Source organism: Drosophila ficusphila, unplaced genomic scaffold (assembly GCF_018152265.1).
Source record: "Drosophila ficusphila isolate 14025-0441.05 unplaced genomic scaffold, ASM1815226v1 contig_791, whole genome shotgun sequence".
NCBI lineage: Eukaryota > Metazoa > Arthropoda > Insecta > Diptera > Drosophilidae > Drosophila > Drosophila ficusphila.
Window position 1 is genome coordinate 2950724 of NW_025064737.1, and position 13353 is coordinate 2964076.

Genomic DNA, 13353 nt, shown 5'->3' on the forward strand with positions numbered 1-13353 from the left:
AAAAGCAACAGGGTGCCCACAAAAGTCAGCTAATGTATCGATGAACGACATCTGCGCTTGTCACTAGCCCACGCACATCACTAGTATTACAAACACAGGCAGCAGCAGTTTATTTTAGCTACCGCAGCGCCTTAAAATTAAAACTAAGAAGTTTTCGCATTATTTTTGCGCTTGGAACGCCGCGTAACAAAGATAGTACACTAATGTCCATAACCGTAAGTCGGCCGCCTTTCGAGTCGCGCAGTGGTTGCTCTAGTAGATGGTGCGGGTGCGAAACGTCAGCGTTGTTGTTGCTGCAGCTGCAGACGCCCCCACGTAGCTGGAAATGAAAAGAAAATTAAATGTGGCCAAGTGCCGATTGCAATGTGCAGTTTGCAGTCTCCAAAGGCTTTCAATTAACTCAAAATCTATTTAAAACGCATTATTTCCCCATTGTGCGCGCCTCTGAGAGTGTAGTGTGTGTGTGTGCCGCTGAAACCCGAGCTCTATGTGCGTGTGTGTGTGCGAGCGTTAATTTTGTTGTTGTTTTATTTTTTTTTTGTTTTTTGCATACGACGATTCGAGTTGAAAGAATTATTCAAAGCCAACAAGGTCGGGCGCCTTATTTGGCTTATAATAATTTTATACATTTTCCAATCGGCATTTTTGGCCCACGTCCCGCCTTGGAAGCGGAATTGAAAATGGGAGCGCGTTGAGTTTAAATTTGGTGACAAGTCGGCGGCTGTGTGCTTTATAATTTATAATTAGCAGCGCACTTGGGTCGTTGCCACTGGTCTGCTATTATTTGCAATTGTCGCCAGGTTCTCCTCCTTGTTGATTTTTATCGCTTACGAGGCTCACTTTCCATTTTGACCTGCAAGGCGAGTGAGTGAGTGACGAAGCCGCTTCCGTTCTATTGTTCCCCGCCAGTCGGAGAAACTCACGCACTCGAACGCTTTAATTGGAACTAATCTCTGTCTCTCGTTTTTGGCCACAATGACGACAACCTGTTCCGATCGCCAGTTACTGCGAGGTGGCAAGCAAAAGACAACCACTTGCGTAGGAATGACCGTAATGGCCAAGACTACGATCGAAGAAATATGCGAGAATGCCAAATTAGCGCGGGACATGGCTCTGACGGGCAACTACGACTCGGCCTGCATCTACTACGAGGGCCTCCAGGGGCTGCTCGCCCGCCAGCTTAAGGCTACCGCGGATCCGCTGCGGAAGGGCAAGTGGAACATGGTAAGTAGTCCGCACAATTATGCTCACTTCCACCGCCCCCAAAAATGGAAAATTTGTGGTTGTGAAGGAAAGGTATATGAGTCAATCATCACATCCACCTAAAAGTAAAGCAACAGCAAACAAATTACCATATACTTCTAGGTGTCATACAAATTGATTAGTCAGTGAAATAAATCGACCTTATTCCCATAAACGTCCCAATGAAATTTGGTATAAGAAAGTAGGTTTATCTAAAAACACGGTAGAAGTTAGGAGAAACGTTTGTTACTCTGAAAACTGTCTGACAGATTCATTGAATACCTTAATAGATGTCATTGCAATATTATGCGTTGTCCTATCGGAAAATTAACTTAAATTGATAATAACAATATTGTAAGAATACGTGTGCTTATCCATGTACAGGTCATAAAGTTAAAACAAAAACTGGCTTAAATAAACGATGTTTTCTCTATTGAACCTCATTGTTCCAAGCCAACTATAAAAGGTAGTCTTACTTTCACAGAACTTAACAAATTTTCTGAAAATTCATTAGAAATCACGATTCAAGGTTGCCGCCTATCTTACCAGTAGAAAAAGTATTTGAATAGACTTAAACAAGCACAACATTAAAAAATAACTTACAATAACAATAACAATAACAATATTATGCTCAAATTCATTATAAGATTTCAGTTCTTATATTTTAAGTATTTGAAATTTTCCCATATTGAGCATATATGTAAAGGCTGCAAAGCTCAAACGATTTTTAAACTTTATTAATTTTTTTTCATTGCCAGGCGGTGATTATTTAGAAAATTCCCTACGCTGTTACTTAGATAAAATATTAAGACTGGACAACATGCACAGTTTAATTTTAACAAATATTCTACCGGCAACAATCCTCATATTACCTGTACATTTTCGCTACACTTTCAGATCAACCAGCAGATTAGTCAGGAGCACGCCAAGATCAAGGCCATCCAGCGCACCCTGCAAGACATCTCGCTCGACCTGCAGACCACCAAGTTCGCCCACAAGCTACGGCATCAGCTCAGCGAGGAGAGCACCACCAGCAAAGATCCATCCGCTTGGTTCAAGCCGGACCCCGACATTTGGACGCCACCGCCCAAGGATCCCGATGTGTGGGGTCCGCCGAAACCACCACCCACCACACAGGCCGTGGGCCGACGAGCCGCACCGAACAACCGCCGCACCACCACGGCAACTCAGAACAGCCGCCCCAGCAGCACAATCCCACAGAGCACTGCCCGCAATGGTCCGGCCTCGACACGCAACTCCCGCAACTCCACGTCGGCCGCAGCAGCAAGCAGCGGGGCACGCGCCACCAACGGACGGGCGGGTGGCCGCAAGCTGTCCACATCGAACAACTCCAGCGAGGCCAGGGACGAGGACTCCGCCGCTGCAGGCAGCAATGGCGGAGGAGCCGCCGGCGAGGGGGAGAACGGCGATCCACAAGCCGCCCAGGAGGAGGAGCGCAAGTTCCAGCCCAACAACCACATCGAAGCCGAGCTAGTCGACATTCTTGGTAAGCGGTTCAAGATGCAAAACTATCTGGGAACGTTATCAAGGTTTACGTATTTGAATACACATCTTCTGGACACTTGGTTTATAGTAAAAGGAATTTAAATCTGTTAATAAGTCAGAATTTGAAGAGCTGGGAACGCGATCTTTATAACCATAACCAAATAGTCATAACCCTTATAGCCGTTTTATATAAGAAACCCCAACTCATAAAGTCCCCTCATTTTAGAACGTGATATTCTTCAAAAGGATCCGAAAGTGCGCTGGAGCGACATCGCCGACCTGCACGACGCCAAGCGGCTGCTGGAGGAGGCCGTCGTGCTGCCCATGCTCATGCCGGACTACTTCAAGGTGCGTCACCGCCGTAGTTTATTTACTCTGAATCACACTCTGCCGGAGGCTTATCTGTACGACCGGTGTTGGGTCAACAAACCCGCTTTATTTTAGTGCTGTGTTTGCCAAGCTCAGGGCTCTATATATTTAGTCAACTTTATGAGCAGCCACTAAATGACACGTTTTGCATCTTCATTACTCGAAACTAGGTGTCCAATTTGTTAACTTTCGACGCAAAAACCTTTTGTCAGTCTAATTCGTTATTACTCAGAGTTGTCTGAATGTCCATTTAACATTATGTGTCGATTACCAACAAAAACAAAGAAAAACTTTCCATTGGGAATAGTAACACTTGCAATTCCTTCCAATAACTTCCAATTACAAAACGAACTTCCCTGGAAAGTAAGTAAGCACCTTTCCATACTGAATGGAACTGCAAAAATTTCTGTTAACCAGTGCCATGAATTCATTTCTATGCTGGTTATCTTATCTGCACACGGTTGTTTTTAAATTTATATCAATTATGAACTGTCAAACGAATTTGTTTATATGTATAAATGGCGAGAACGATTGCTCTTTTATACCCTTACAGGGGGTACTTAATTTTAGTCGAAAGTTTGCAACGCAATAAAAAGACTCTTCCAACCCCATAAAGCTTATACATATTTACTTGATGAGCGTTACCATCTGAATCGTTCTAGGCATCTATCCGTTTGTCCGTTTCTAAGTAAGCTCATCTCTCAGTTTAAAGTTTAAAGCTGAAACGCTAGTCATAAATTCGGCATAACTTTGATGATGTCCAACGTACGATACGAAGTCATACATTTAGCCCGGTTTTAAGTTAATAAAAACTTAATCTATTTAGGTTTCAGCCAAGTCTAAAAGGTTAAAAGTCAAAAGAATATAATTTCGGCGAGCCGAAGCGGATATACCCTTGCTATAAACACAAATGTTAAGTAAAATGCATAAAGGCTAAACAATATGGAAGCTATGACGATTTGTCCATTTATTTTTAAGATCAATATATCGTTATAATTTTCATTTATTTAAAATGTTTAATTTTTTGGAAATAGTGAGGGAAAAATGCCACAATTTTCAGGGGTATTTCTTTATACAGTCGAATCCCGATAATTCGTACCCCGCTAAATCGAAAATCGCGATAATTCGTAAAAAATTCTGTTCCCTTGAAAAAACTCCCTTGAAAAAAGTCTCGATAAATCGAATTCCCGTCTATTCGTAAAAAAAATGATCCCCTTGCCATTTCGAATTATCGGGACTCGACTGTATCTTCATATTTTTTAGTTTTTGAAAATTGTTTTGAAGCTGTAACACAATTTAATAATTACTTATTATTCAATTAGGGAATCCGGAGACCCTGGAAGGGCGTGCTGATGGTGGGACCTCCCGGAACCGGCAAGACAATGCTCGCCAAGGCGGTGGCCACCGAATGCGGAACAACCTTCTTCAACGTGAGCTCGGCCACCCTCACATCCAAGTACCGCGGCGAGTCGGAGAAAATGGTGCGCCTGCTGTTTGAGATGGCACGCTTCTATGCGCCCAGCACAATATTCATCGACGAGATCGACTCCCTGTGCTCGCGCAGAGGCTCGGAGTCGGAGCACGAGGCCTCGCGTCGCGTGAAGTCGGAGCTGCTGGTCCAAATGGACGGAGTTGGCGGCGGAGAGGAGCAGGCCAAGGTGGTGATGGTGCTGGCCGCCACTAACTTTCCCTGGGACATCGATGAGGCGTTGCGACGCCGCTTGGAGAAGCGCATTTACATCCCACTGCCATCGGACGAGGGACGAGAGGCGCTGCTGAAGATCAATCTGCGCGAGGTCAAAGTGGACGACAGCGTCGACCTCACCTACGTGGCCAATGAGCTGAAAGGATACTCTGGAGCTGACATCACAAACGTGTGCAGGTGGGTTGATAATCTGATTATGTTTTTCTTAACCCCTCATTGACGCTGATTTTAAAATGTTTTACAGGGAAGCCAGCATGATGTCGATGCGGCGGAAGATCGCCGGCCTCACCCCCGAGCAGATCCGCCAGCTGGCCACTGAGGAAGTAGACCTGCCGGTGTCCAACAAGGACTTTAACGAGGCCATGAGTCGCTGCAACAAGAGCGTGTCCCGGGCGGACCTGGACAAGTACGAGAAGTGGATGAAGGAGTTCGGCTCGTCATGATGGCGTTGCCCACGCGAATGGCTAGCAATTGTAGGAATATATTTTTGAGTAGCCTTAACTACGCGCTTAAGTCTTTAAGCTTTTAAAGTGAGAACCGAACCGATCCAAGCAGAACGGAAAATTGAACATATTTTATATATAACATTTTGCAAATACGATACAATCTATATATTTACATATATAAATTGAACCGGAGGCCGTTGGAAATTTAAAAGACTAACTGCTCTCAAAGAGGAAACACAAATGCAAAACTGAAATTGAATCGAAGTCGAGAGATAGGCAATATGTTTACGGATATATAACAAGCACACCCACACACTCCATGAAGCACAATCCTTCCAACTAATCGTTAACCCACAATCAACACACTCTGTATGCAATAAGGAATCGCTTTAATCGCCGCCTAGCCTTGGCCCCATTCTCCCACGCTAAGCACACTCCAAATCGTTTCATTTTTTATCCAAAAAGTTTATTTTAACAAGTAATATTCACTGTCTAATATTAATGTTAATTTTCGCTTAATTTATACATAAACATATATTATAGTTTAGTGCAGGCAGAGATGTAGAGCACCTCAAATGTTAATTTTAAAGCAGCCAGAACGTTCCCTCTGATTTGCAATTAACCCACTGTAATCGGAAGATGAAACTGAAGCAATATGTACTTAAAGTGAGGATTCTGAAATTTTAAACAATAAACACAGTTTTTAACTATATGGGGATATGTTTTTTAAACTGTTGGGTGCTTATCGCAAATAATGTATTGCGCAATTATTGACATGATTGAACATTTCTTAAAAACTGAATATAATTACATATTTTCTTTAGTCGTCATATAAACTTTTGAATTCAAGGCTGTCATTGTTGTTGTGTGTAATAATTGCAAATCTTTGCGTTTTGTTGATCAAGATTATATGAATGAATCATCAAATAAATCAATTGACTTTGGGACATTCCCCATTTACATTAAAAATTATTGATGCATGCTAAAATAACTTTCTATTGCTTAGCTAGTTTTTTTCAGCACTGCTTTTTAACCCTTTGAGGGGCAGTGGGAAGTATACTTCCCACCTGTTTCTTTGCCGTTTTTAATTAATCTCTTTCGCACTGCACTCGTTTTAGTAAAAATATATTATCATTTAGACTCTCAAATACTTATAAAAAGTTATGAAAAAAAAATTTTCGTGAAATTGTTATTAATTAATTAGTTATAAAAATTCAAACTTGAAAAAACGGTCGTGTTTTTGAATAAATTCAGCTGTGTGCAAACTACAGGTCCAAAAATTATGAAAATTTTTTTCTGACGAGCATATACATTGAACAAAAACATATGTTTTTTTCAGAATTTTCGGCAGGCTAGTTTTCATGAAAAAATTTTTTGAATAAGTTGAAAATAGTGTTATTTGACGAATCTTTCCGTTTGATTTCATTATTTGTTACGCGGCGAAATTCAAATATCAATGGTTGTACATAGGTTTTCGGGGTTGCTGATAACGATTTTGATATCAGTAGATTAATATCCAAAATTTTACAATTCCGATATCAGAATCGTAATCAGCGACCCCGAAAACCTATATACAACCATTAATACTGAAATTTCGCCAAAGAGAAAAATGTGCCCCTCAAAGGGTTAATAATTTGAGGAACCTAAGCGAACGAATATATAACGATAAAAGCACGACACTGTAATAAACTTTATCTCTGCTAAGCACAATTGATAAGTCGGTCGCATTTCTTATTGAAAGCTTATTACATTGAGAACTGAGAGTGTAAACTCGCCTGCTGATCGTTGATGCGCCATGGCAGTAAATACGCTACGAAAAGGGCCGAGATCTCAGTAGGGTCTGGATGGCGGGGGCATGGGCATCATTGGGCCCATGATGGGATACGGAGCGGAGCCTCCAGCCGAGGGATAGAAGCCGCTGGACGCGATATTTCCGTAGGCTGGCAGAGACGCGGCTGGCGGAGGACCTTGGCGCTGTTTGCGCATGAGCTCCTGCATCTTCTCGGCCTTGAGCCGGCGCAGATGCATGGTCCGTCGGCTGGCGAGAAACTCCTCCAGGAAAGCCTCCACCCCGAGGTCGCTGTCGTTGAACTTCTTGAACATCTCTTCGGTCTGCTCCTCGCTCTCGGAGGCGGCGGTCTGCAGCAAGGCTAGTGCTGTTTCCGGACCCACTCCGCCCGACTTTTCGTTGATCTGAGACAGCTTCTCCTGGACAGACGAGCACCGGGTGCGTCCCTCTTCCGAGAGTTCAGCCAGACGACCGCGCAGCTCTATGATCTGTGGTTCCCGTCCTATGTTTCGCTCCGCTCGACTCCGATTGTCTTCAAAGACGCTGTTCTTTTGGTTCCGCAGGGACTGAAGAACCTCGTCCACCTTCTCATCTAGCTTGTCGTCGTTGTTTAGCAGCTCCTTCAGCTCCTCTGAGCCCATGGGTGCAATGGACGCCTGCAGCTGGTTCAGATATTCTTGATACATTTCCTCCGTTTGCTAGGGACTATGACGAATAATAAATCCAAGATGGTAAATTTTGCGACTTTAACTTCAATGACTATTACTTAGAGCTGGTAAAAGCGATGACTTTCAATTCGTATAAGTATCGATATTTTCTTGGAAGGTGACTGGTGAGATGCCGTGTTTCCACCACACCAACAATAATCGATACAAATAGACCCAATTTAAAATTTTCTGTAAACTAACGGTTTTTTCTCTGCCCCGTACTGATCGATTCTCCGTATAATTGGGTGCTATAATCACGGTTGCCACTTCAAAAATTTTTAATGAGCCAAAAAAGATTAAAAATGAGCCAATTTGAATAAAAAAGAGCCAAATTTTTATTTGTTATTTATTTTAACTTTTATCATAAAAAACAAAAACATCACAACACATTTTTCTGCAATGAAACTAAGGATTGCTTGGTAATTTAAGTCATTCTTACATATGTATGTTCAGAGCTACCATACCAGCGGAACAATTTAGTTTCGATCTGGTGCTTTTAGATTTCAGACATTAATCTCTTTTATAATTGTTTCCATCTAAACTGGATCTTCCGTTCCTCTACTTCAAAAAGATTATTCAGGGGCAACATTTCGCTCTATACAAACTAAATTGTCGAATCGTCGATCTTCCGTTCATCTCTTACTGGGTTTGTAAGGATCATTTTATCAAACTGGGATATTACATAGTCCGGTGAGGTCCTTTACAAATAAATTTGTAGAAAATATTAGGAACTAATGGGGATTGAGTTGCCGAGTGATATTTTGTTGGGAAAGAGGCTGAGGTACCCTGAGGCCGGACGACCAAGTTGCACTACGAAAATGTCATTCCGGTGCTCCGCGTGGGTTTTCGGGAAGATCTCTTATACTGTTGAATCCTGATTAGATTCCGTTTGAAAAAACTGTTAGATCCTAAAATGTATGTAGAGATTCGACTTAAACAAATTTGTAGCTTAATTCTTTTATTAACACGTTCATCCGCAGATTATAGTAGATTTTTTATAAGTTAATGGTTTGGAAGACTGGTTTGAGGGGGGGTACCACTAATTAAGGGTTTAGCCAGCGTCATAAATCGTCTGCTGAATTGATCCCTGACCAACTCGGGTGTAACTGTGGAAGCTGCGTCCAGATACTGCACCGCTCTGATTTGACCATTCTCTAGGACAGGAACTTGCCGAACCCGAAGCCCCGGAAGGAGCACCTGCGATTGGACCCCAGCCGACAACAGGAGTCCGACCAATAGTAGTAGCAAATGCAGCCTCATTTTTGGAATGTTTCAGCAGAGTGCTTGTATTTGACTTGAACCTTTATATTTTATACTCGCTCAGTTAACTGAGGAAGTTCCTCAAACCCCTTTTGTGCCGGGTTGATTGATCTGCCTCAGAGAAAGTGAACTCCAATTGCTTCACCGCAAAAGTTGAGTTACTTATAACCAGTTAGGCAGCACTTTAAACAGGATTTGATTTTACATATGCCAACCCTAACCAAAGTGCAGCGAACAGTGATGTAATTTTCGTTATATCTGAGCAGAGCAAGTATGTACTTCAATTAATAAATTTACCACTAAGACATTTGTAGCATTGACATGTTTATTTTGTTGTTGTCATGTTGACACTTTTATACAAATAAGGAATCGGATATTTATATTTCTGTATTTCTTTAAAGTAAAGTAAAGTAAAGTAAAGTAAATTTGTAGCATTGACATGTTTATTTTGTTGTTGTCATGTTGACACTTTTATACAATAAGGAATCGTATATTTATATGTTTGTATTTCTTTAAAGTAAAGTTTTAAACTTTCAGAGTATATCCCACTAAAATATACACAACGACTTAAAACATCACAAATCTTTATTACAACATTTTCTCTATAATACTGAAAGTTTACGTCTTACCAAAGTGTTTAAATGGATTTACTTGAGAACAATGTACATATATAAGAAATGTGGGTACTTCTGACAATAACTGTACTTGGCTCGTTTAAGAATTGAGCTCAAGTAGGCCAGGCATTTTATTCCAGTACATTTAAAATCAGATTAAAGTACAAATATAATTCTTATTCTCAAACTCGAACAAAGTCTGCACCATGTTCAGCGAAATACCTACAATGATGAAGTGCGCCGCTCGATCGCCTTTTCAGTGCGGTCCCAGCGGCTTCAGTTTTGACAATTGTCTGCGGTGAGTTAATTGCTACTGCCTCAAAATTTGTTAACTATAAATCTACATTGCTGGAAAATTTCCTTTTGCTAAGATAAGGATTTTTAAGGGGGGATGTGGTCTTCCCAAAATGCCCTGGTCTTCCCAAAATGCCCTAGAAGGTCAAAAATTATTTTTTAACAAATTGTGTGTATGCATATTTTCTCAAAAATAAAAAAAATGTTTTCCATTATTTTTTCATTTATTTCTATGGCAAATAAATGAAATGTTTTAAAAAGTTGAAATTATATTTTTAACTTTTATCGTAACAAGAAACTTTTTAGTTTTTCAATTGATTTTTGTATTTTTTTAGTTATTCTTATTTTTTAATAAATGAAATGTTTTAAAAAGTTCACATTATATTTTTAACTTTTATCGTAACAAGAAACTTTTCAGTTTTTCAATTGATTTTTGTATTTTCTTAGTTATTTGCTTATATTTTGGCTGTCCTCTTTGGGTTTGCAATTAGCAAATTAAGAAGTTAAAAGGGTTATTGTGGTAGTTCACAGTTTTTAGTCAAGCAGTTCACATTATTTAATTTTTGCAGAAACAAGGGTCTTATTGAGAAGGGTATTTCGGTACCCAATTGTGCAAGTACAGGCACCACTATAGTGGGAATCACATATGACGAAGGCGTGATCATTGGCGCGGATTCCAGGGCCACAAACGAAAATATAATACCCTCGAACAGTAGTCGCAAGATTTATGAGCTGCAGAACAACATTTTGTAAGTAAAATCTGTTTAATAATTTGAGTATGGTTTTAAAATATTTGATGAAGAATAAGTCCCCATAAATTTAGATTAATCAGTGTATTTAATAGTTGAGACACTTGAATAAAGCATTTCGTTTTTGTTTTCTTTTCTCTTATTTGTAGTTATACTTTACAATCTTTACCTTCGTTGTTAAGTTATTTCGGTATATCCAAATATAATTTAAAGTATATAATTTAAAGTAGTAGCTAAAAACATACATTTTTACTGTTACTTCAAAAAAAATATTTTGTTTAAATCCCCTTTTTCTTGAAATCCTATTCACTCACCATATTTATAAGATACTTGTAATAACGAATTTTAAAACAAAACTAAACGCGACTAAACAAAATAAAAAAAGAAAAAAGCATGCAAAATAATAAAACAGATCTTATATAGGTCCTTAAAAAATTAAAATTAAAATTTAAGTCCCTATAAAAAGACTTGCCGAATAAAGCAATCTACATGAATAGATCCTATTATGATGTTTCCTCTCTCAAATTAGAACTTCGTAGAGGAACTCGTAGTGGAATCCCATTCCTCCTAACCTTCATCTTCAATAGAGATACATTGATCCTAAACTCTTGAGTTTTACTTTTCCTAACCTAACCTATTTCCTTAACCCCTCACTCTTTGCTTAACCCTAAAGTGCCGGTGGAGCCGGCGTTGCACGGGACACGAGTGCCCTGATGGAAATGACGCATGCGCAGCTGGAGCTGCACCGCATGAACACCGGATTCCGGCAAGTGCCGGTGTGCTGCGCCAACCACATGGTGCGGCAGGTGCTCTTTCGCTTCAACGGCAACATGGAGGCCAATGTGATCCTCGGCGGAGTGGACTCCACCGGATGTTACCTGTACTGCACGAGGAGCGACGGCACCACCTTCCCCGTGCCGTTCGCCTCGCTGGGCTCCGGCAACCTGGCGGCCATGTCCGTGCTGGAGTCGCGGTGGACCGAGGAGCTGGACGAGGAGTCCGCCGTCGCTCTGGTCTGCGATGCGGTCTCCGTTGGCGTGGATAACGACCTGAAGTCCGGCGGGAACGTGAGCCTGTGCATCATTCGGGTCGACTTCTCGGTGCACTGGGACGTGCAGAGCCCAATCAGGAGCCCTCCAACTCGGACTTTCCCGCTGGTCGTCAAGCCCGGCTGCACCAGTATCCTGTCCTGCGTCGAGCACAGGGTGGTGTTGTGGGGAAAGGCTCCTGGTCCCGAACCAGATCGTCAACCGGATCCAAGAAGTAACCGTGGGGAGGCAGACGAAAGAGGACGACGGAGACGAGAGCCCGAAACTTTTGCACCGCCAAGAGCCAAAAGAAGAAAGTTTGACTAAAAACGGAAATCGGTCTAAGAATTCCTTTGTGTTTTGTTGCTAAAAGCCGAGCAGGAAATCATGTTTCCCAAAATTAGTTAATTTATTTCAGTTTATTGCTTATTGCATTGCTTGTAAATTAAAAGTTATCATTAAATTTTCAGAGCAAAAGGGTATTATAATTTTAGTCAGAAGTTTGCAACGCAGTGAAGGAGACACCTCAGACCCCAGAAAGTATACAGGGTGCGGCTCTTAAATCCGGACAAAATTGAATTTGAATTTCCCGCCACATAGTCATTCCGCCAGAGATCGCTACTGGCGTTCTTGTAAGCCATGGGCATCTAGTAAATAGTCATAACCTAAAAAAGGCCACAAAATTAGTTTGGTTGCAAACCAAAAATAGTTCTGTAACTTCAAATAACATTTGAAGTAAAGGGTAAAACTTTTTAATACACAAATTTTACCCTTTTCTGACCAGAGACATGATCGCCACCATTTAATTTCTCAATTTTTGTAATAGGAAATACATACACAAAATTAAAATGCAGTGGGTACCTACTAAAAGGTACTTTAGGAGTCCCCCAAATTAATTTCCGTATAGTCCGGCATAATTAAGGGGCACAACTAGTGTGACATTTCAAAAAAATCTTTTTTTTTTTCTTTCATATTTTGGTAGATACAACCTTTAAAAATAACATATTAAAATTTCAAATCGATATCTTAAATAGTTTTTGAGTTATAGCAATTTTAAGTGCAGCCGCTCGTATAGCAGTGAATACGATCATTTTATCTTTAAACGCGTTTTTCTCGAAACTGCATTTTCCGAATTTGCTGCAGTGATAACTCAAAAACTAATGATCCGATCACTATCAAATTTTTTTTACGTGTTCTATATATAGTCCTCCCTACAATGACCTATCGGTTTTTTGATCTGATCAAAAATCGAATTTTGGCAGGCCAAAAACGACCAAAATTTTGGGTAAAATTTGATTTTTTTTTTTCAAAACGCCGCCATTTTGTCAATTTTTGATATTTTTTTTTTATTGTAGGTCATTGTATGGACAATATCATCTAGTTTAACGAGAATTTTTCATATTTTGATTTCATCCACCGAGAAGGCCGGAATCACTGCAGCAGTTGGGGCACTTTTTTTTTTTAGTGCCGTTGGAGATCGGCTCTAGCTTAAAAAATATTTAATTTTTTTCTTTAAAAATTTTACTGTATATTCTTCAAACATCTATAAATATATTCTGAAAATTTGAAAAGAATTGATTAAGTAGTTTTTTTTATAAAAATTCCCAAAAATCACCATTTTTTTAGGCCGTCACACTAGTTGTG

General features: G+C 40.4%; 4 protein-coding genes across 6 annotated transcripts; 2 read left to right on the forward strand and 2 right to left on the reverse strand.

Moving 5' to 3' along the window:
* The first annotated feature begins 57 nt into the window (after positions 1-57).
* Positions 58-5980, forward strand: LOC108090182 (katanin p60 ATPase-containing subunit A-like 1). Of its 3 annotated transcripts, XM_017188768.1 has the most exons (6): positions 58-215; positions 1003-1224; positions 2140-2749; positions 2975-3096; positions 4440-4999; positions 5067-5980. In XM_017188768.1, exons 1-6 carry the CDS (start codon positions 204-206, stop codon positions 5263-5265), a joined length of 1725 nt encoding a protein of 574 aa, XP_017044257.1. In that variant the 5' UTR covers positions 58-203; the 3' UTR covers positions 5266-5980. The 3 variants fall into 3 exon arrangements, with proteins under 3 accessions (XP_017044257.1, XP_017044256.1, XP_017044258.1); XM_017188767.2 differs by lacking the exon at positions 58-215 and having other exon boundaries at positions 519-1224; XM_017188769.2 differs by lacking the exons at positions 58-215; positions 1003-1224; positions 2140-2749; positions 2975-3096 and adding an exon at positions 3273-3480.
* On the reverse strand, positions 5713-7833 carry LOC108090184 (vacuolar protein sorting-associated protein 37B). Its single transcript, XM_017188770.1, has 2 exons — positions 7044-7833; positions 5713-5943 (listed from the first exon to the last, which is right to left on the reverse strand). The coding sequence occupies exon 1, from the start codon at positions 7741-7743 to the stop codon at positions 7099-7101; it is 645 nt and encodes a 214-aa protein (XP_017044259.1). The 5' UTR covers positions 7744-7833; the 3' UTR covers positions 5713-5943; positions 7044-7098.
* Positions 7834-8749: 916 nt separating this feature from the next.
* LOC108090101 lies at positions 8750-9131 on the reverse strand. Its single transcript, XM_017188598.1, has one exon. It carries the CDS (start codon positions 9022-9024, stop codon positions 8767-8769), a length of 258 nt encoding a protein of 85 aa, XP_017044087.1. The 5' UTR covers positions 9025-9131; the 3' UTR covers positions 8750-8766.
* Positions 9132-9745: 614 nt separating this feature from the next.
* Positions 9746-12189, forward strand: LOC108090092 (proteasome subunit beta type-7). The gene is made up of 3 exons (XM_017188594.2): positions 9746-9936; positions 10502-10681; positions 11355-12189. Exons 1-3 carry the CDS (start codon positions 9845-9847, stop codon positions 12034-12036), a joined length of 954 nt encoding a protein of 317 aa, XP_017044083.1. The 5' UTR covers positions 9746-9844; the 3' UTR covers positions 12037-12189.
* Positions 12190-13353: the final 1164 nt, after the last annotated feature.

Bases quoted from the DNA above. Each gene is read 5' to 3' on its own strand.
- LOC108090184 (XM_017188770.1), bottom strand. From the start codon at position 7,743: ATGTATCAAGAATATCTGAACCAGCTGCAGGCGTCCATTGCACCCATG.
- LOC108090182 (XM_017188767.2), top strand. From the start codon at position 976: ATGACGACAACCTGTTCCGATCGCCAGTTACTGCGAGGTGGCAAGCAA. The intron at 2,750-2,974 runs GTAAGCGGTTCA...CCCTCATTTTAG, and splicing joins CGAGCTAGTCGACATTCTTG to AACGTGATATTCTTCAAAAG. The intron at 3,097-4,439 runs GTGCGTCACCGC...TTATTCAATTAG, and splicing joins TCATGCCGGACTACTTCAAG to GGAATCCGGAGACCCTGGAA.
- LOC108090101 (XM_017188598.1), bottom strand. From the start codon at position 9,024: ATGAGGCTGCATTTGCTACTACTATTGGTCGGACTCCTGTTGTCGGCT.
- LOC108090092 (XM_017188594.2), top strand. From the start codon at position 9,845: ATGTTCAGCGAAATACCTACAATGATGAAGTGCGCCGCTCGATCGCCT. The intron at 9,937-10,501 runs GTGAGTTAATTG...TAATTTTTGCAG, and splicing joins AGTTTTGACAATTGTCTGCG to AAACAAGGGTCTTATTGAGA. The intron at 10,682-11,354 runs GTAAGTAAAATC...TTAACCCTAAAG, and splicing joins GAGCTGCAGAACAACATTTT to TGCCGGTGGAGCCGGCGTTG.